The sequence below is a fragment of the Apteryx mantelli genome, chromosome Z (assembly GCF_036417845.1).
Source record: "Apteryx mantelli isolate bAptMan1 chromosome Z, bAptMan1.hap1, whole genome shotgun sequence".
NCBI lineage: Eukaryota > Metazoa > Chordata > Aves > Apterygiformes > Apterygidae > Apteryx > Apteryx mantelli.
Window position 1 is genome coordinate 17298712 of NC_090020.1, and position 21315 is coordinate 17320026.

General features: G+C 43.4%; 1 protein-coding gene across 1 annotated transcript in view; it reads right to left on the minus strand.

Moving 5' to 3' along the window:
- Positions 1-21315, minus strand: part of SVEP1 (sushi, von Willebrand factor type A, EGF and pentraxin domain containing 1) — a 133141-nt gene that overhangs the window by 10190 nt on the left and 101636 nt on the right. Inside the window, exons 38-46 of the mRNA XM_067315744.1 lie at positions 17368-20147; positions 15864-16089; positions 14575-14730; positions 12288-12351; positions 11054-11227; positions 9893-10066; positions 7576-7749; positions 5899-6075; positions 4839-5009 (exon numbers count right to left, since the gene is read on the minus strand). Coding sequence (XP_067171845.1) covers positions 4839-5009; positions 5899-6075; positions 7576-7749; positions 9893-10066; positions 11054-11227; positions 12288-12351; positions 14575-14730; positions 15864-16089; positions 17368-20147 — 4096 coding nt within the window. The remainder of the gene's footprint in view (positions 1-4838; positions 5010-5898; positions 6076-7575; positions 7750-9892; positions 10067-11053; positions 11228-12287; positions 12352-14574; positions 14731-15863; positions 16090-17367; positions 20148-21315) is intronic.

Below are 21315 nucleotides of genomic sequence, written 5' to 3' on the forward strand. Positions count from 1 at the left end.
TTCCACTCCGTTTTGTAAAACAAAATAAAAAACATTTCCTATTTTTTTTCTTCTAAACTAAATCTAAAATAAAATTAAGCTTTCTTCTAACCTTGGTATGAAACACAAAGAAAATACTGTCTGGTATAATACAGGGTTTGTCATTAAAGTAGGATAAAACACAGCAGTAGCACATAAAATTTTTATTGCATTATCATCCAGAGTAAAAAGCAGTGCTCTGCAAGGGTGCCGTGGCGGCACAGTGAAGTATTTTCTTATGGAACCCAAAGTGTGATTACAAACCTCGCTTACTATTCACGCTGACTGCTGTTCCTTGACAAACACAACTCTTAACAAGTACCTGATCATAAAGGTGAGGAACTTAAAGTGGCCTCTATCATGCTAGCTTAATAAGTTGCCTTGACTTGAGACAGATTTTGGACTTTATCATCATGCATCTGCATTACGCTGTATCTCGGCTAATACATCCAGGGAAACCAGGCCTACTTTACAAAATGGGTGTCAAGCTAACTACAAACATGTTAGACTTAAAGATCACTGGAGCAAGCATGAACTGTCTCATGTTGGTGTGCATAGTACATACACAAGATCAAAGCCTGTGGCTTCTAGGTGATACTACAGAACAAATAAATAATCAGACTAAATTCTAATTAGTGGTAGTTATGAATACAGTGTAACCTCAGGAAAACCAGTCTGAACTGTTAATTGCATCCTATCTTTAATTACTTATTAGAGGAGCAAAATATGAGTTTAGGCTTTGAAAGTGTTTCAGATCTTGTTCAATTTTAGTATTAAATACAAACAGTGGTTTAGCACACTGAAACACTGTTCAGACCTGAGATCCCTGTTGGAAGGAATGCAAATCTTCCACCAATGGAGCCAAACTTGAGTGACATTTGCAGCTAAGCTGTGCCAAGCTGCAAGCTACAGCTTGGAGTCGCTTGAAATAAGGCCAAAGCTTTTGCTGTTTTATTTTTCAAACTCAGAGCCCTTACATCAAATGTCAACTGATACTGAATTTAGGAAGAGATCTTAGGCCCTGAGAGGTTCACAGAAGTTGTAATATTTTAACAGATACTTTGCACAGTTTTGTTATAGAGATGTCTATGATAACATAGGCAGTTTGTGTCTGTGTGTCCACTAAAGCAGAACAATGTGCAGACTAGATTTTCTCCGTGCTATGAAACATTAAGAAAGTTCGATACAAAAACATTTAAAGCTCTGTGTAATCCACACCACTCAAATGATATTCTGTGAATGAAAAACAGGATGGCGGGGATAAGGCTGACATGTAAATGGGATCCCAGGTTGAATCCACAGTCCAAGAAATATAGTCTCTGAAACCTATTCTGTCTGGTTCTGTCAGTGGAGAAGCAGATGTTTCAGGAGTTTTAGAAGTCACTCGGGATGCAACTCCAGCCATACTCAGCAGTTCAGGATCTCAGGCAGAGATCCTTTCCTGGGTTTGTGCCCAGGCCCTAGTTGTGAAACTCTGAATGAGTAAGACAGTATAATCTCTAGGTGTGCACTTGTTATACCCTGATTTAGGAAGAGAAACTCTGTGTCTGTAGCTGTGGGGATTATTATTCATTCAGCAGACAAGACTCGAGAAAGTCTTAGGGCGGGGAGTTAAGTTGGGATCTCATTCTTCTCTCGGGCTAGCGTGAAAACAAGCAGGGCAGATGCAGGCCTGATCTACTGGGGACAGACAGGGAACCATTAATTGCAACTGCAGTTACTGTAGCAGAGCTCATATCCCAGCTATCAATGTTAAATCTTTTGAGATCTCCTTGTAAATCCATGCCTGATAATTATCTCCACAGGACACAGAAGTTACACTAACATGGGTAAGGAGGTAAAAAAAGGCTCTTGACATCTGTTCTCAGCTCTGCCACAAAGCTTTCATGTGGTACCAAGTGAACAATTTTCCCCACGTCTCAGAGCTGGCCCCTCAAAATACTCGTTTGCTGACCAAGTATGAACTTCTTGCCTTGCACCTCCATACCAGAAGATCATTCCTAGTCAGCGAGATGCAGGCAGAGGGCAAACACATGGCACAGCTTTTAGAGAGGAAAGATTGGAGTTAGACAAGCTGGGTGAATCTGTGCAGACTGCCAAGTCCCACAGGTGTTTATTATCAGCAAAACCACGGTAACCCTTCTCACCCCTGAAACTCAGATCAGGACCTGGCCTGCAATCTTTAACTATCAGTGATTCAGGCAAGTGCAGCTGTGGTTAGAGCTCTCCCAAAGAAACGAACAAAGTCTGCTTTTTAATTATAATATTTACGTTAACTAACCCGTTTGACTGGGCCAGAACATTTCATGCAGGCTTAGGACACATTAATAATCAACTCACAGTGCCAAAAACAAGAAATGCTGCATGAGTCATTACAAAAACCGCTTTCATGTCGCTTCTGATGTAGACCACAAAGGCTTAGGTCTTGTAAGCCTTTTGTTAGGCAAATCTCTCCTATGGATTTTAAAGAAGTTCTGAAAGATTATTTTGATGTGTGTCATGAAAACACATGTCTGTCCTCTCAGAAACATCTTTGGTCTCTTTTAGCTTCCCCTTTTAGGTGGAAAGAGGGGGGTAGTTGTTATTTCCCTGCCTTAATACAGCAAAAGGCAGGTTATTCCACTTTGCTTTCTTGTCCTATGCCCTGTTCATCTGTCTACCTCATCACTTCCTCTGTTTCAGGAAATTGTTATCCCTAGTACTTAATCCTCTGCACAGTCCCAGTGGAATCAGTGGTGTTGGAAATGGGATACATGTTTGACAGCTCTTTGCAGATCAGCCCTCCCAGGATGTTAGCAACCTGTGGCAGTAACCTGTTTTAGCAGAAAACTACAGCCATTGGCATAAGGTAGGGTTCTGTATAAATAACAAATACAAAATTAGAATAAAAAGTAGTAATTGGTGATATTAAAGAGACAGCTGAAGAATCCAAAGCATTAAGACCTGAAGAGATAATATCCAAATAATTTCCCTAATGAATATCTAGCTTATGTTAGAGTATGTATTGTGCAGAAATCTGTTGAATTCTGTAGCCATCACAGTTTAGAAGGCAACAATGAGATACTAGGCAAACTTTTCAGAAAAGGCTTGGTGGCTTGGGAGTGTATGTCTTTAGTGGGACTTTTGGATCCCTCTTGGCATCTGAAATAACTCAGATGCTTTTATTATGAATCTTCCTTATTTGGCTGCTGGACCAGCTGATTCTCCATTGCAATGCCAAGCCAGGGTCACATCACCAGGAAAAAAAAATGGTTTTCAGTTGCAGCTTCTCTATTCCTGAAATGTTCAGGAGTTGCAAGCCCATTTCTTTGGCTCTGGATCTTCTCAAAATAATCTACTAATCTGTGATTTCTAGGCCAGGCAATATAAATACCGTGCCTGGAATTAACAGAGAGCTTGCTTCAAACACAGTTTTTGCCCACTAGGACAATTTAACTTGTCTAGGTTAAGACACTGACAATGTTTTGGCGGCAGAATTCATGTAAAAGAATTTGCACAGGAATCCTAATTAGTTGGGCTAAGCACTGGTAAGTTTCTACCTCTGTCTCCAAGGGGCTTTCGATCTAAACTGAAAAAGGGCAAGAAGGCAGGAAGTATTATTGCTTTTATTTTGGACATGGGGAGCTGAAACACTTGTGGAAAGAGAGGTGGACCTGACAACTTTAATCATGACTGTGATGTTCCCAGATCAGTGTTTTGGCACCTTTCGTCTTCTAGGGGAGTTCGCAAGCTTTGAGAATGGGACTGCTTGTGACTGGCCAGTGATATTCACTAAGGTTTTTGCTTTCAGTACTCTCATTTCCAAATAACATAGCTAAGGCACAGTTTGCAGCATGGTAGGAGTTATACTGCCCAAGACAGACTTCAGGATGCCAGCGAGCAGCTAAGTTACCTGCTGTATGACAGCTGAGAGCTGCAGGGCCAGTCAGGCTCCTGATGTGGAAATGGCAGAAGGCAAGGTCTCTTCCATCAAAGCCCCATGCTTTGAAACTCCTCTGCTATGCATCATTTTTTGGTTTTAAGTTAGTGCTTGAAGTTGCTTTTATTTGTATCTGTTTTTAACTGTTTAGTTTATTACTACTATGTTTTGTGTGGCCCTCTCCCACTTTCTATATCAAACTGATTATCTGAGTGTTGAGTGTGGAGGAATTAATTTTGTAATTTAAACAAGCACATGTTTTTAAAGCCCAGCAAACCAAACAGTGGCAGTTTCCTTCTGGTATGACACTGGTGTAAAAGGGCAGACTTTGCCTTCTCCATTTTGTTGAAATCATGAATTTTGCTTAGCTCTTAGTCTGCATTATTTCAGTGAGTTGTATCAACCCATCCTTAAGTATTTTATTGCAAAAGAGTTTTTGGGGCTATCAGGCTCTAAACACAGTGAGAGGCTAAGTACCCATCTGATCTCCCACTTTTGTTTTCCGCAGTGCTTGATCTTTAGCTGGGAAAAGATAGATACATTCTAACTTCTAAAGAACAGTTACTGACTGGCAGTCCCTGTTTGAAACAGCTCAACCTACCAGCATGATGATTTGTTCCCTCACTTTCTCAAAAGAGATTTGGGAGAGAGGATCTTTGGGTGTGGGATACACCAGTGTTGCAGAAGAAACTATAGGATTAGCCAGGAGTGGAGATAAGATCTGTGGAAGCCTTCTTGCACTTGGAAATAAAGCAATATCCTGCACTTAAAATGCCCTGGGTGAAATCATGGCTGCACTGAAACCAGTGAGAATTTGGCTTTCGTTTTACTGCAGCTAGGATGATATCTTTGTGCTTATGGCAAGATCAGAAATGCGCTTGTTAACAGAAAATACTCATACCTTTGCAGGTGGGTGGTGTTGTCCATGTTCCATTTTCTAAGCAAATGCTCCGCAGGGGCCCTTCCAGCATGTACCCACTGTAGCATGAGTAGGTAACCATGTCTCCATACTGATAGAAGCTACCACGGATCAGAGCATTCTCTGTGTGAGCTGGGGGCCCGCAAGATATCTCTAAAGAAAACAAATCGCCCAGAGGCTTGGTCAGCTGCAATGTCTGCATGATACGATTTTAAATCCTGGACACAGTGCTTTGCACAAAGGACTGAAGAGGGGCCGAGACACCTCAGTTACGGGAGAGCAGTAAGGAGGGCTTCTTCATGGTGCAGACGCAAAGCACTCACAGGGTGAACCTGTACTTACACCCATATGAGTACCTGTGAGCAGGAGGATGGTTAGGAGCAGCAATTTTAGGTAATGCAACAATGACTGCATCTATCATACACATAGCAGACACTTTCAGATGGTCAGCTATACATGAGGCCAAGGCTGTAGGGTCAGGTGATGTCCTAGCCAATACTGTTGGAAGAAGCCAAACAGTTTTCTGACATGCCTGAAAAAGGGTGTCATACCTCGTATCAGTGTCAGTTGATACAATAAAAGATATTACCTCTCCCTACAACCTGTGACTCACCTATAGTCTCACAGCAGTCATTCGTAGGATATTTGGGGTATCCAACAACCCATCCCAGCAGCAGTACTTACAAAAGGTAAATTGAAAAGAAAATGATGGTAGGGCAGGAGTGCTTTCAGTGCACCAGCCCACACAGACACATTCTGTCTCCTTCTCAAGAAATAACACCTCTTTCATAGGGCTTCTTAGTTCACCTTTATGTGCCAGGGTCTCCAGCAGAGACCCGGTTTACACCTTCAGAAGCTTTCCTGTCAGTGGAGTGACACACCTTTCCAAATGACAGCTGCAGACAGAAGCTTTCTTCATCCAGAATAACTGCATTTAGAGGGTTCTGCTCACACATCTGTGCTGTCGTGCTCCGGTTGTGATACAGCTGTTGTCACCAACCCTCTAGAAAGGACCAAGCAGGACTGCAACTCCTGTACTTACTTTCACACTTAGCTGTTGTTGGAGTCCACGTTTCATCAGCATTGCAGGTGATCACAGACTGCCCTTTCAGCTGGTAGCCTTCCCTGCACCTGATGGATACATTCTGCCCAACATAAAAATCCATTTCAGAGAGCAGGGCGTTTTCTGGGATTATGAAAGGCACTGGACAAGGATTTGCTGTTCAAAGAAAGGGTGTGAGGGAAGAGGAAAAGGAAGGAAGGAGAGAGAGAAGGAAAGAAGAAAGAGTACTTTAGAAGAATATTTCCAAATTTCAAAATCAAGTCATACAAAGAACAATCTGCTCACAAGCCCCATTTGTAATTTGATGTCAAGTTATGAGATTTGGGCTTACAAAAAAATGACAAAAGGCTTGACTCTCTGCTGTTGCGTGACTTTTTACCATACTGTACAGACACCAATGGAAGAGGTATTGAGGATTTAAATGGAGAATATTTTACATGACACTATCAAACCACTCTCCCTTGGCCTGCCCCTTTACCAAAACCTTACTGTAAAATGATTCAGAGCTATTGTATTTAGCTGTTTAGAGGGTCTGGAGCAATATAAAGCAGCAGAAAATCCAGGTATTTGTACAGAAACCCTCAGTAATATTCATTAGAATTTAAAATTTCTCTGATAGTCTTATTTATTGCTGGCTGTAGGCTTGCCAAGCCTTTTCTGAATAGTCTGCTGATCTGTCATCATAAATGTGAGAAAGATTGGACTCTAAATACAGCAGAGATTGATGCCAGTTTCCTAAAACTAAAACCATACACGTCCTTTGTTATGCAACAATTAAATGTCTCAGCTGCTATCCTGAGACTAGACATTAAGATTAGCTACAGACAGATAGGGCAACAAGGAAGGCTACTGTGGGTGTATGTGTGCAGTGCATGTGTGTGTAAGGTGCTGTTTCATAGAATAATTTATGAAGTCATTTAGACAATCTCCTTCTCAAAGCAGGGCCAACTACGTCAGGTTGCTGAGGGTTTTGTCCAGTTGAGCTTTGAATACCTCCAAGGACAGAGACTCTACATCCTCTCTGGGCCCCTGTTCCAATGTTTGACTGCTGCCATCATGAAAAGTTTCTTCTAATATTTATTTGGAATTTTCTGTGTTGCAATTTGTGTCCATTGTCTCTCATCCTATCACTGAGCACGTGCGGGAAGTCTGTTTTCTTGTGAAGTTTCCTTTACACCCTACCAACAGTCAGCTGTAGACAGCCATAAAGTTTCCCCTTTGCTTTCTCTTCACAAGGCTGAACAAATCTAGTTCTCTTACCCTCTCCTCATATATCAAGTGCTTGACTCCATTTGACTCCAATGTAAGCCAGTTTTCCAACTAAAGGGATCAATGTAGAGCACAGTTCATTCTTTCACTATCACAAAAATATACTCAGACAAGTTACTGCTTTAACATGGCTCAGTAGCTGCTCCCTTTGTTCCCCCATAAACATGGGATGCGCCCCAAGAGGCAATCTCCCAACGAAGACCAAACCAATCTTTTCAGCTACGAATAACAAACTCTGTTCTTGGCCACTCCAAAAGAAAATTACAGTCCATCTCCACAAGGATCTGCAGAAGTTGCTCTTAATTACTACCCCTTTAAATAAAGAGCAGTCTGGTCTTTAATGCTTACAAACTGAGACCACTTTTTTGTTACAAAGCAAACACACACGTTTACAGAGAGGGATGGGATTACTCCATCTTCCATCCTTTGTGCACTCTGCTGCAGGTTCCCCTTCCAAGCTGTATCCCCTCTTGCAGAAATACTCTATAGTACTGCCAACTGTATTGTTTTCATAGATCACCTTCCCGTTCAGCAAGGAAACTGGAACTTTGCATCTGGTCTCTGCAAAAGAAGAGCTCTCATTAATTCAGCTTGATATTATTCCAACAATTCCTGACTTATTCACACAATACATTTAAAGTAGCAACCACAGACTAATAAATTATAAGGAATATTATGGGTGAGTTCAGTTCGCTGGGAAGAAAACGTAGCCATGCTGGGGAAGGAGCTCCTCCCAGTGATGGAGAAAAGCCACAGCCTCCTGTTTTTCAGGTCAGCAGAATCTCACAGTGTTGGTGAGGAGAGGACACATTTATAACTTCCTGCTGGGGTTAATAGGGCAGAACATGAATGGCTCCTTCTCACCACTGAGAGATACCTCAGAAGCTTGCAGCCCTTTGTGCCTTCCTTTTCACCAGACTGGAAATACCGGACAAGATGCAGGAAGGGTTGCGACGAGATGCTGACACTTACATTACTAATTGCTCCACTCAGGACTTTCAGCTCTGTTTCTGAAGCCAGCAGGCAGACAGCCCAAGCGGGGTTACCACTACCACAGAAGAGACTCTGTTCTTTGTCCCATTTTCCATATGATTTCCCTGGGATCTGCATAATAGCAGGATGACTGAAGAGTAAGCTACCAAAGACTGAGGCAAGACTGTCAGGCAGGTGGAAGAGACTATTTTAAGGATGTAACAGCTACCCTGTTCCTGAAGGGGCCGTGCCTGACCTTGTTCAAGACAGTCTTCTTAACTTATGGCTTGTTTCAGAACTGCTAGCCTGTAACTTTTCTTAGGTGCCTGGACAGGTACTTGAGACCTTCTCTCCAATGTGGATGATAACAACCAACTTTGCAGATTGCTGCTAGACGGGCTGCAAAGCACTGTGCACTACAAGGTGCACAGTGAGCTGTGTACTGTGTGGTCACCCACACAGAATCTGATAGTCTCTTCTACGAGAAACAGGTCCTGCATTAAAGGATCAGTTGGGCATTTGCATCTATCACCCAAGACTGTCTCCATCACAAGGAAGGTCACAACTGGCCTGCCCTCACGCTATTTCTGCAGCTCTGGTGACAGGAACCTAACATGTACCTTGAGTGGAAGATAATTACCTGTCTTACTCGGGTGGAGCTGTCAGAGTATCCTGGTCCCCTCTGAATATGTGTGAGGAGCTGGGTGCAGAGAAATCAACATCCCAGCTTCATGTGAGAATGCCAGGGGCAACTAAGGAAGGCAAGCAGGATCTAGAGTCTAGCATGGGGAGACCAGGAATGTGAGCAGCAGGGACAAGAACAGCCTTAAATGAAGTGTGATGGGCAAGAAATGAACTAGTGTGTTTCTGAGAGAAAAGGAAAGGTGGGAAGCACACAGAAAGCCCAGGCTTTGCCTTTTTATGGCAAAGAGGCTGGGAAAGGGGAACACCCACACTTAAAGGTTTATAATGTATAATGTAATTTATTAAGCTTCCATATGCTTTACATTTTGAATAGTCATCCAACAATACTGAGTTCATACTTGGGATCTCAGGATTTTGTGCTGTTTTTCTGTTAACAACAGCCTTGTTTCCACATACCCCTGCCCAGTCCATATGACACAGACAGTTCTTGCTTGGCACTCATTCTGCTTTGTGGCAGGAGCAACAGGACCTACTGAAGGAGCATTTCAAAGCAGTTATTTCCAGAATGGTAAACATCATACATTCATGGTGCGTGTTCATGTGAGGAGTGTGGTGGTGAAAGGCTGAGCTGCTGAGACAGTTCTCAAGACAACCCTGCTGCTGAGTTTGAGACCAAAAATTCAGAAAAGAAAATCAACCTAGCAACTGACTTTAGAAGACTGCTGGGAGAAAAGTCATTTGTCCTCCCAATCCATCATCTTCTGTTACGGGTTTGATTCTCTGAGATGGTAAGCAGCCTCACCTCTCATTAGGACTGTAAAACTGCAGATTAAGACCCTAAAGAAAAATCATGTCCAAGATCCCTTCTGCTTTGGTAATTGCTCCCTGTGAAACATTTCATCTCTTGTGCACCATCTCAGATATCATCTCAGGCATCTCTCAGGGATCATCTCAGCCATTAATGCACATTACAGAACCATTTCCAGAAGCAGTTCAATTCCTGGATCATATGGTATGCATGCATAAGGGGGGCACTGTTGTTTACCCCACATCAGAATGTGCTGGGGCCATGAGACCAAACAGTTACCTTCACAGAAAGGCAAGGGTTTACTCCAGCTCCCATTGGCAAGACACGTGATATTCTGGGGCCCAACAAGATGGTATCCAGAGTTGCACACAAAGGTCACGTTACTTCTATACGTGCTTCCTGTAGGCATGGCTTCTGCTTTTTCTACTAAGGGATGCAGCCCACAAGTAATTCCTAGAAGAGGAGAAAACTTTTTGGTTTTGTACAGATAACAAGGCTCACTGTGTATATCTGCTACACATAGTTTGACATCTCATTTCACACACTGAAATCAATAGAAAGACAAGGAGAAGAAAGAAGCTGTATAAGTATTATACGGAGTAGGGTTATGCAGTGCCTTGTCTGCCCTCTCTCCTGGTGTTCAGGCTGCAGGTGTTTCAGGTGCCTACCTGAAAGAGAACCTGCTTAAGTGTATCTAATGGTATAGTAAAGGTGCCTATAAGGTGCCTTCAGTCAAACAGAGAGTGATCCAGGGTATTTCCTCTGACCAGAGCAGAGGCTGCATTTGCAGGCTCCTTTGCTCCCTGTACACTGGAAGGTGGCCTCAAGGAAAATGGCGGTAGTTAAGAAAGATCTTGTCCCCTGCCCCACTCTTCCTATGGAGACCAGACAAATTGGTTAATTCTGAGAGAGAAGAATGCAAGGGTGTAGGAATGTGATATCACCACAAGAAGGTGGGAGATAATTTATTGGTAAAGGCTATGAAATCTTTGTATTTTTTTTTTATAAGCTGTGTGAAATAAGTCATAAATCCTTATACCCATGCTCCTGCAACTAATTGCCCTCTGCTGTGGGGTTACTAGAAAGCCAAGACTTGATCCTAGGGAGTACAACTTTGAGCTCCAGACACAGAGTGGCCACAATATATTAGCCTTGGCATTGCAAAGTGCAGAGCAAATCAAACACAACAGGCCACGTTCCTCCCCTAGTGATCTGAACACAGCTCCATGCCTGTGCCATTTTAATGCGCCAGAAGGAGCTCCCTTCAGATCAAAGAGGAACTGCCAATGAGAACTGCTCAGCTGGCTTTCCCTTGGCTTCTCCTGTTACAGCCCTCCGGCTGGAGGGGGAAACCAGGAGGAAGCCAGCAAAAGCTCTCTCACAGTTTGCTTCCCAGCCCTCCTGGAAAACTGCCACCGTTTTGCTCTGCTCACTACTTACTCGTGCACGAAGGGACGGAGGGGCTCCACTTTTTGTCAACGTGGCAGATCCTTCGGCTCGGTCCCTGTAGTTCAAAGCCAGGGTCGCAGCTGTAAAGAGCCTCGCTGCCAAACAGGAACTCCTCTCCCTGAACAGATCCATTTTCTACCATCTCCGGGGGCCCACATGATATCCCTATAACATATGTTATATGGGAATATGTTCCAATCAGACATAATGCAAACAGTCTGTCCTACTCCCAGCTCCTCCACAGTTTATACTCTGTGAAACAGGGGAAGAACATGGTGTTTCTACAGGCATTCCCAGGTATTTGCCCCTAAGTAGAGCAAAGATACAGTAAAGTAATCATGCTTGATGCTTCCAGTTACTGCTAAAAGACAAAATGCATCATGGTGGTGTCGGCAGGAAGCCTTGGGAGATTCCAGCGTTGCCACTTACAGTCAATAGCTGAAAACCACATAAGTATTTATGTAGCCAACTCCTATTCCAGCACTGCAATCAGTGGGAATTAGACATCTCACAAAAGTGTAGTACCTGAGAAAATATGTGCCCACAGGGTTAAATTTCAGGATGTTGAGCACCTGTGAATCCTGGTAGCTCTGGTGTTCAGAGGTCCTCAGTAGCCCTAGAAATCATGACCTCAAGTGCCAGAATTGATTAAACTTCAAATATGACCCTTCGAAGGTGGACAGCAATCTGTTACAGCAAGAACACCAGCTTTCCTAATGGTCATTGCTGCTTTTTATATGTTTAAGTTTTTGGAGAAGGCTCTATACTGCTCTCATCTTATTTAAAAGTGAAGTTAACACAAAAAGTTTAAACTTTTTCACATCGTTAATGATTTCCAAAAAAGTATCTAAAGACTCACAAAACTAAAACAGCAGAAAGAATGCATCAAAGGCTTGATTGTGCAACCAGCCCTATCTAATGTCTGAAGTAAAGGATCCAGAAATGGAAGTATTCAAAAGCACTAGTCACTTTGGGAGCTGTTTGTCCAGTTTTCTTGGGGGCTGGGGAGTAGAGGAGGAAAGTGTAGTGATTTATTTTCCACTGTTACCAGTATACACCAGCAATTTTGCAAGTCTTCTAGGATATATCAGTGGTACTTACTGAAAATTTTAGGTATATGCAGACAGTCTGAGTTATAAAGCAAGGAAAACAAGCATTAGCATTTCTTGCTGAGTAAAACCACCCTTGACCAAATTCACCAAACAACAACTCAGGTGGAACCTACTTCTGCACACTGGTGCTGTGCCACTCCAAAGCTTGTCTCCTTGGCAAGTCCGTTCTGTATCACCCTATGAAACAAAAGGAAGAGCTCAAAGAACAACTTTACTTAGTGATCTCTTCTCTCCCATCAGCCCTAGGATTCAGCAAGGACAGTACATTTTCCCCCCATAGGCAACCCACACAAAGAGAAGGTTAAATGCTAGAGACCAAGCCTGCTAGGAGACTTTCGGTAGAACTCCTTCCTGAAAATTGCAGGGTATTGTTGACAAAGTTTGTGGGCCAGTTAGGCAGTTCTCTTGTCTTTCTCCATGGAATATCATCTCTCTTGCCAATTGCACCATTCTTGTTTCCAGGAATGTGCTACAATGGTAAATTTTCTCCTTCCAGTACTCATTTAATGAAAATCCAACTACCATTTTTTTTCAAGAACAATACAAGCAAGTACAAGCAACTACAAGCAAGTACAAGTTTTGTAACAAGTTTTGTAAACATACTGTACTAATTTTGACCATACCCCAAATGCTCATTATTTAAATTTGCTAATAAACTATTTTGTTTCTTTCTTATGTACTCATTTTATAGCCAGTCTAATGCCCCATGATTAATTTCCTATTTCATTCCAGGACATGGAGAAAAACATCTAAATTTGTCCCTTAAAGTAATGTACTTTCATTACTAAGCAAATCCATTGACAAGGCAGCTATCTGAAACGAGAACGTACACATGGCATTACACCCAGCAGACTCTGCCTTCCACAGGAAAAAAATAGCAGGGAGGCAAGATTGACACTAGGTGGCGAAGCTGGAATACAAAACTTGGCAGGACTTTTTAATATAAGAATGCACTGGCTTATTATCACCCAAAACTACACTAAACAGCACTTCTACCTGTCTAATTACCAAGTCATCCCTCCATCCCCCAGCAATATTATATATGTAACATACATATTACAAATTGACTTTATTATTAGCTGAGCATCCTCTAAACTCTCCTGATTTTTACATTTGAATTTGGCAATGCTCTCTTCTCTCTGGTTGAGAAAGCAACTCTTCTAATTTTAATTCCAAATGCTGTCAGATCTAGCTGCTAACATAAAATGTGCCTCCTGTATTACAGAAATGCTCCAACTCACTTTTTGCCCCTGTCTCCTTCTCCTGTGCTTTCTGTCTTGTGGCCTATGCGGATACTCCCTAGAGTTTCTGTCAGGAGGAATACCCACATTTTTGGCCATACTCCATGGGACTACCCCACTGCAGAACCAACAGAGAGATGCTCAGTGCTCTGCTGGTTCCACTCCTGGCTGGATGAATTCACGTGCAGGAAATTCTTATCCACTGTTGGTGCTACCACAGCCCCAGGGAATGAGATCACGCATTCTGCTATGTGCTTGCAAAACACAGTACTAAGAGACAGCCCCTGACCTGGAGATATCTTGCTAGCTCACGCCTCTGGATGGGGTTGCTCCCTATTCTGCCATCACCTGGGGACGGGGGAGGCCACACTGTGCCTTGGAAATGTATTTTCCTTTCTCAGTTCTCTGTAGCTTGTGACAGCACACCTGAGGCTAGCATGGGTCCTGATAACAAGCCACAGTGGCGCCTCAGAGCTCAGACGGGGCTAATCGCCCGATGCCGATACTAAAAACAATGGACAGAGCCAGAAGGAGAGGGCTTTGTTTCCATCTCTATCAGGGAATAAAGCTGCCACTGAACAAGCTGCGGTCTCTTTGCCTTATTAAAACAAGAGATATCACTTCCATACTTCCTAGCAATATCACAGAACTGAGGGCGGCAGAGTCTATCAGGAGCTTTGAGTCTGACAGGCACAAAGCAGCAGACATAGTCCTTGGGATATTATGAAATTGAAGGAGGAAAGCAGCCTAACTGAGGCTGGAGGTCCAGTTAAATAGAGCAACAGGTGAAAAATTAACTCTTCAATGGTTTATGTTTGCAAGCATATAACAACGGTCACTGATGTAACAGAAAAGTTGTATTTTCAGAGGGCTGAAACAGCATGCACTTAAAACCCCAAACACTGGAAGGTGTCTGTTGAATATGTATCCTTGGCCAGGATGCTTATATTTGCCTCAATTATACTTTAAGACATTCAAGAAAGATCCCAGACATGCCTGTAGCATTCTATAGACAACAACAAAAGCAGACATCCAATGTCATTTTCAGCTTGGGAAATATATCACTATTGGAACAGGCAAAAAACATTCCCAGAGTCGTCATATCAGAACCAGAAATGACAATGAAAGGCTTAGTGTGATGGGGATTCAGCTTCCTTACTTGCAATTCATAGCCAGAATCACATTTATAAAGAATCACATCTTCATAATTGTATTTAGTGCCAACCACAAATCCATGCTCTGGAGCTTCTGGGGTCCCACAGGACACAGGAATGCAGATGTCATCAGAAAACAGTGGCACCCAAATACCACTCTCCTGAAAAAGAGATGTGATAAAAAAAAAGCAGGAATGCATCATTTCATATAAGAAATTCACATTTAAATAAAAAAACTAGGAAAGTCATAGTAGAAACATCTAATGGTTGTTCAGATGCGGTTACTGTAACATTATTTGTGCAATCATCTTTAGCGACACTCAGTAATTCAAGCAACACTTTAAGACAACCTAGACGAACTCATCTGTGACAGGAATGTTCAGCCTTGATGTATAAGACAGAAGGAAGAAAATGTAAACAGGGAAATGGAGGCTTGGAAAAGCAAGGTTACTTGTACAAGATCACACAATAGTGCAGTGAACACAGCAGGTAAAGAACCAAAACTACAGCTGTCTGAAGCACCATGCTCTGCACTTCAGTCCTGGGTGCATTTCTAATAATATGACAAAGTTCTTCAGCTGCCCTCCTGGAACTGCAAGAGAAGTCTGATACTTGGAGAGGCAATCAGCAAAAATATGGGAGTAAAATTAATTTTCTTATGGTCTGTGCTGACTTGTAAGCAGCAGCAAAGCAAAACCAGCTACTCCTGCAAAACCATACATGCTCAGCTTTACTCATATGAGCTTTACTCATATGACTTCAAAATTTATTTGCAAGCTTAAGTAACAGATGCAAGCTTGCATCTTATATGTAAGAAGAGGCTACTAGCAGAACTGATAAAGTCGTTTGTTCTTTAATATACAGGGAATTGAAGTTTCTACAGCTTGCTCAGTGGAATAAAATATGTGTTATCTGTTATTTTGGAGAAAAGAAAAAGCTGTGCACATGATCCTAAAAATATATTAGAAATCTCAGACATCATTTCTCAAAATCTCAGATATGATTTATTCTCTGAAATGTTCCTCTGAAATTAAGTGGAAATGCATTAAAAGGAATGCTTTTCTGTAGGACAGCATTATTTTTAGATGGAAGAAGAAATCATTAGTTTCTAGTTCTGAAATCTATACATGGAAAATGAATAATCATTCTTACGGGGGAACAAGGATACATATATTTTGCAGGACATGCTTTATATTTTTAATGTGATGAGTGCAATTAAGGGCCAAGAGCTAACTGCAGATCAGAGCATGGGGAGGACTCTCCTGCAAAATAAACTGTGCAGATAACACTGTACCTTGCACGTCGATGTGCTTGTTCCCACCAGAGTATAGCCTTCCACACATGACAGAGTGACATTAGTATTCACGGTGAAGTTGTCCCCAAGTACGATTACATGGGTGATATTTGCTGGGAGCGGACACTTTCTGGGGCAGCAGGAAATACTTTGAGGAGACCACTGTCCATCTTCCTGACAAGTGCATATATCCACGTCTGTCACCATTGTGTAACCTTCCAGGCATCTGCAACAGAACATGAACATCTGACCACAGGCATACATCTAGAGACAAGCTAGTCCACAAGTTACAAATCAGGCAGTCATTTTCCAGCATAGCCTTCTATAAGCACACCTAGAGATTTCTCTATTATTTCGAGGTAATATTTCAAGAAGCATGTCTGGGCTGGGTTTATTCTATGGCAAGAGCTGGAAGTTTTAGACCTCATCTCCAGCTGCTTCATGCTGCCGCAGCAGCATGTTGGAAAGTGAGTTGGTGGCTTTAGTGCTTGGAAGATCCTGACTGATTTAGGAGAATCCCAGTACTAGTGCAGGTCCTGCACTGCCTTTTCTTTGTGAGGATGATTTTCAGTTAGGTAAAGAGCATGTGAGCACCAAGTGCTCTCAATGCCGCATTTATAACCACGAGCAATTCCAAAGACACTCTCATTTTCTTCTATGAACAAACCAAGCTTCAGGCTGGTTGTGAGCTGTTGTGAAAATTAAGGCTGATTTGCTTTGTTCCATACAATGCATCATGAAGTGTAACCCAGCTGGGCTGAAGAACCTGGCCATCAGTGGGTTCACTTGTAAATAGGTACATACAGTCACCCCCCCACACACACACCTTGTTAGGATGCAGGGAAATGACTGATTACATTAAATTCCTCCATGTGCCATCTCCCATTTCTGTCTATGACTATTAATTGCCTTTACTGACAAAAAAGCATCCACCCTTCTGCCAAGGGAATTTCTCTCCTCAGAGAAAGGGATCTGCAGCGTGCACACTCTAGGGAACTAATACCAACCCCTCTCTTGTCTCTGAGAAAGGAGTAACCGCGTATCAACAACAGTTGCTGACACTGCAGTGTGGTAGTGCAGAAAATGGGGTAAAAGGAAGATCAACACTTCTGTATTACAACAAGCAACTGAAGCAGCAAGAAGAGGTAAATGGAGTGCCGAATGGGGACATACTGCTGACTGTTGCTGCCACCTGCTAAAAAAGCTGAACGTCCAGAGAAATGTTTCAAAGGAGGTGAGGAGGAAGACAAAGAGGAATGGGAAACTAAAGGCAGGGGAGGAGTGCAGCCCCAGGTGCCAAAATATCTTGCTGGAGTTCTGACAGTGAATTTCCCAATAGTATTCTGTTTGTGCAAGGCAGCGTGGGATTTGTCAGTCTGAGCATGTAATAAGGCACAGTGTTTCTTCCAGGTCTTAAAATCCTGTGCTAATTGAGGATGCTTAAACCTCCCATCTTCATCCCTTAACAGATTTTATGGAAACCGAAAGGCAGCAACCTTCTTACCTGTACTGGACCTTGCTTCCATAGGTGTGAGTATTCCCAATAACTTCTGCATTTGGGACAGAAGGCGGTGGGCCACAGCTTAGCAGCTCACAGCGTGGGTATGGCTTCTTCCAGACACCTGTCTCAGCACAAGTCAGCTCTGGACTCCCCCGCATGACAAAACCCGTCATGCAGTTATAGATGATGGTGTTCTCATCTGCAGAGCTGCTCCCGTTGATAAATGTGTTGGGGATCACAGGTGGGGAGCCACAGGAAATCTGTCCACAGCGAGGAAACCCAGAACTCCACTTGCCCGCTGCTTCACAGGAGATTTCAGAAGGCCCTAGTAGTTTAAAGCCCTCCAGGCATTGAAACTGGGCACTTTTACCACAGCTGAAATGTTTACCAAGAACGACCCCATTCTGAATCTGTGGCACAGGACACTCACAGGGGAGGCAAGATGGAAGGCTTCCACTCCAGGAACCATTGGACAAACACTGCCGTAATGGATTACCATGGAGCTCATAACCAGGGAAGCACTCGTACTGGACAAATTCCCCATAGGTAAAGCCTGAGCCATTCAGAAAGCCATGGGAGATGTCTTCAGGAGGTCCACAAATGACTGGATCACAATGTGGAGCTTCTGAATCCCAAGTACCGTCATTCTGACAGGTAAGTGTAGACACTCCTTGCAGGCTATAACCTTCATTGCAGTGATACTGCACTTTCTTCTTAAAGCCAAAATCTGAGCCACTGGTTTTCCCATTAAGGAGAGGCAGTGGCACAGGGCAGATCACAGCTTTGCAAACTGGAGTGATCCCACTCCAGCTTCCATTTGCAAGGCAGACTCTACTCTTGTCCCCGTCTAACAGGAAACCTTCTTTGCAGCTGTACTCCGTACGTCTCTGGAATGTGTATTCCTCTCCAGTCACTTGACCATTCTCTAAAACTGGTGGTGGGCTGCAGGAAACAGGAATGCAAATCGGTTCACTGCCATCCCACTTCTGGCTCTCCTGGCATGTCCTCTGCGTGGGGCCATTTAACTGGTATCCAGGATCACACTCATAGTAGATAACACTCCCATATGTGTAGTTTTCCCCTTTTATGTTTCCATTCATGAGCTGGGTGGGGGAGCTGCACATTATCACCTTGCAGTACGGAGCAGTGTTACTCCACTGACGATCTGGCAAACACAGCCGTGTGTCGGGGCCAACAAGTGTGAAACCTGGCTTACAGGAGTACTGCACCACACTACCGAGCGTGTTCTCAGTAAAATGCAAAAAGCCATTCTCTGGAGGTGACAACAAGGTACACTCTATTGAAACACAGGCAGGGGCAGTGCCATTCCAGGCCCCATCTTCTTGGCAAGCTATAACAGCATTTCCCAACAGCTCGTAACCAGAATAACATGTATATAGAATGGTAGCTCCAAATAAGAAATTGGTCTGCTGCATTGCACTGTTCCCCTTCAAAGAACTTTTGAAATCTTTCCAGTTGTCAGCTAGTAATATGTGGGAAAGGGAGGGACTCTCTGTAACACTCTCCTGGTCAGAATGTCTTTCCCCATGTCTCACCTGCATGTACTCCCCAAAGTCAATGTGAGGAGGCAGGCCACAGTCTGTTGGGAGGCAGGTTGGAGTGGAGCTAGACCAGCCTGATTCTTCACAGGTCTGCATGGCGAGGCCAGAAAGCTGGAAGCCCGGTACACAGCTGTAAATAACCATGGCCCCATAGCTGTAATCTGCACCTTCCACAAAGCCATTCTCAATGGGCTGAGGGGGCTGGCAATTTATGGCTTTGCAGGAGGGAACCTCTGTATTCCACTGCCCTGTTTCTAGGCAACTTAGAGTTTCCTCCCCTTGGAGCTGGAAACCTCTGTCGCAGGAATACCTTACAGTCTGCCCATAATGGAAGTTTGTGTACGAGTATTTGCCGTTGAGAATCTTCTTAGGTCTTGGGCATTCAATAGGTTTGCAAACTGGCCTTCCTCCTAGCCACTGGCCATCTTCTCCACAGAGGATAGTGGTGTTCCCCATCAGTTCAAACCCTGGCTTACATGTATAGAGGGCTGTGCTAAGGAAGGTGAGACCCTGCACATCGACAATGCCATTCGGAATTTCTTCTGGCTGGGGGCACTCCACAGGAATACATTCTGGCAAAGGCAAGCTCCATGATCCGTCAGCCTGGCATCTAATTGTAGACTCACCCTTCAGCAAAAACCCATCCACACAGATGTACCTCACTGTGCTACCAAAATGAAGGGATGAAGTCAAAGGGTCACCAAAGGGGATATATGGAGGCGCATGACACTGTACAACCTTGCAGAAAGGAAAGGAATCATTCCACTGTTGGGAGGGCAAGCATTTCAGCACAGAGGAGCCATGCAAAACATAACCCTCCTTGCAGGAGAACTGTACAACACCAACTTGGTAAGCCACCTCCTTCAAGACCAGCTGGTTTTCTGCTAAGGGTGGTTCTGGACATTTTGTTGGCACACACTTTGGGCTTTGCTTCTTGCTCCATTTCCCAGACTTCTGACATGTCCATGAGACATCCCCAATCAAGTCATAGCCTTCATCACAAAGAAACTCAACTTTGGAGCCCATATCAAAGCTTTCTCCCTTGGTGTAGCCATGCTGGATGGGTGGAGGTTTTCCACAGCTGAGGGGAACACACTGAGGAAGTGATTCACTGTACCATTGCCGATTGGCTTGGCAGATAAATACTGAGCTCCCAACCAGCCGGTAGCCAGACTCGCACTCATAATTCACCTGATTCTCAAAGAAGTGTCCAGTTGTTTCCTGTAAAACAGATAAGACAGGGACATGTCTGAAATGAAGATTCATTATTGGGGTAGTGCAAGGTTGATTCTACTACTTGTGTATTCTTGGTCTAATTTCTGGCTGCAAGGCAGCAAGGGCTGTCTTCAAAGAAACGAACATACATAACTGGAAGTGACACAGCACATCTCGCCTCGAATGATATACTCTGCTGCTAGGAAAACTGAGGGCACCACCAAAAGAAAACAGAAAATGCAAGGTTTAAATGTAAGAGCTAGAAAATATTTCCTCTCTATTCTCTCTTCATCACCCTTGAGGCCAAAAGAACAGGAAGACAAGAAATGGGCCAGGAGAAGCTGACAGGAAATGGCTTATTGCTTTTATGACTCTTTAGCTTACAGCTGTACAGGCTAGCTTTCAGGCTGGAGCCTTCAGGTGTACTGAAGGTGCCATATGTGCAGTTGCAGGGTCTTGAGCAGGCAGCTGAGGAACCTGCAGAAGGTGCAGACTGAGCTGAGATTGAGGTATTAAAAAAGGGTCTCTACCTGGAACAGCTGGAGGAACGATCCTGCCTAGGGAAGATAACACAGAGTAATACACAACAATTAGAGGATGTATCTGTGTGAGAATCTCAACACAAATTGTTGCTATTAATGCTGGAAGCTCAAGTAGGAACTAGGATGCAAACCCCCTCAAATTTTAGCAAATGTAGAGTCCCTGCTGGCTGGACATATGGAAGGAGGGGAAGTTCAGTAGAAAAATGCTTAAAAGAAAACCAAATCTAAATCTTTATGATAGTGTTCTTGGATCTTCCTTACCACAATATTACACTTGTGCATCAAAACACAACACATTAAGTAGCTGTTACAGCTTTTGGCTGCCAGAAGGAGATCTTTACCTTCAGGTGTACTGTGACTTAATTTGACAGGGAAATGACAAGTTCTGATTTCAATAAAGAAGTGTGCTTGCATCCAAAGGAGAGAAAGTATCCCAAAGCAATTCATCTATTTCAAATCAGATGATTCTTTTTTTAGCAGTGAAAAGAGCATGGCTTGTGAACGGACAACAGTACTTCACATGTCTCTAAATGGCAATGGGAAGCCACCCACAGACTGAGCAAATGAAGAGTGAGACATTAAGGAAATCAATTGATTGTCATAGGACACCTCTTGAGTCTCCTAACTGAAAG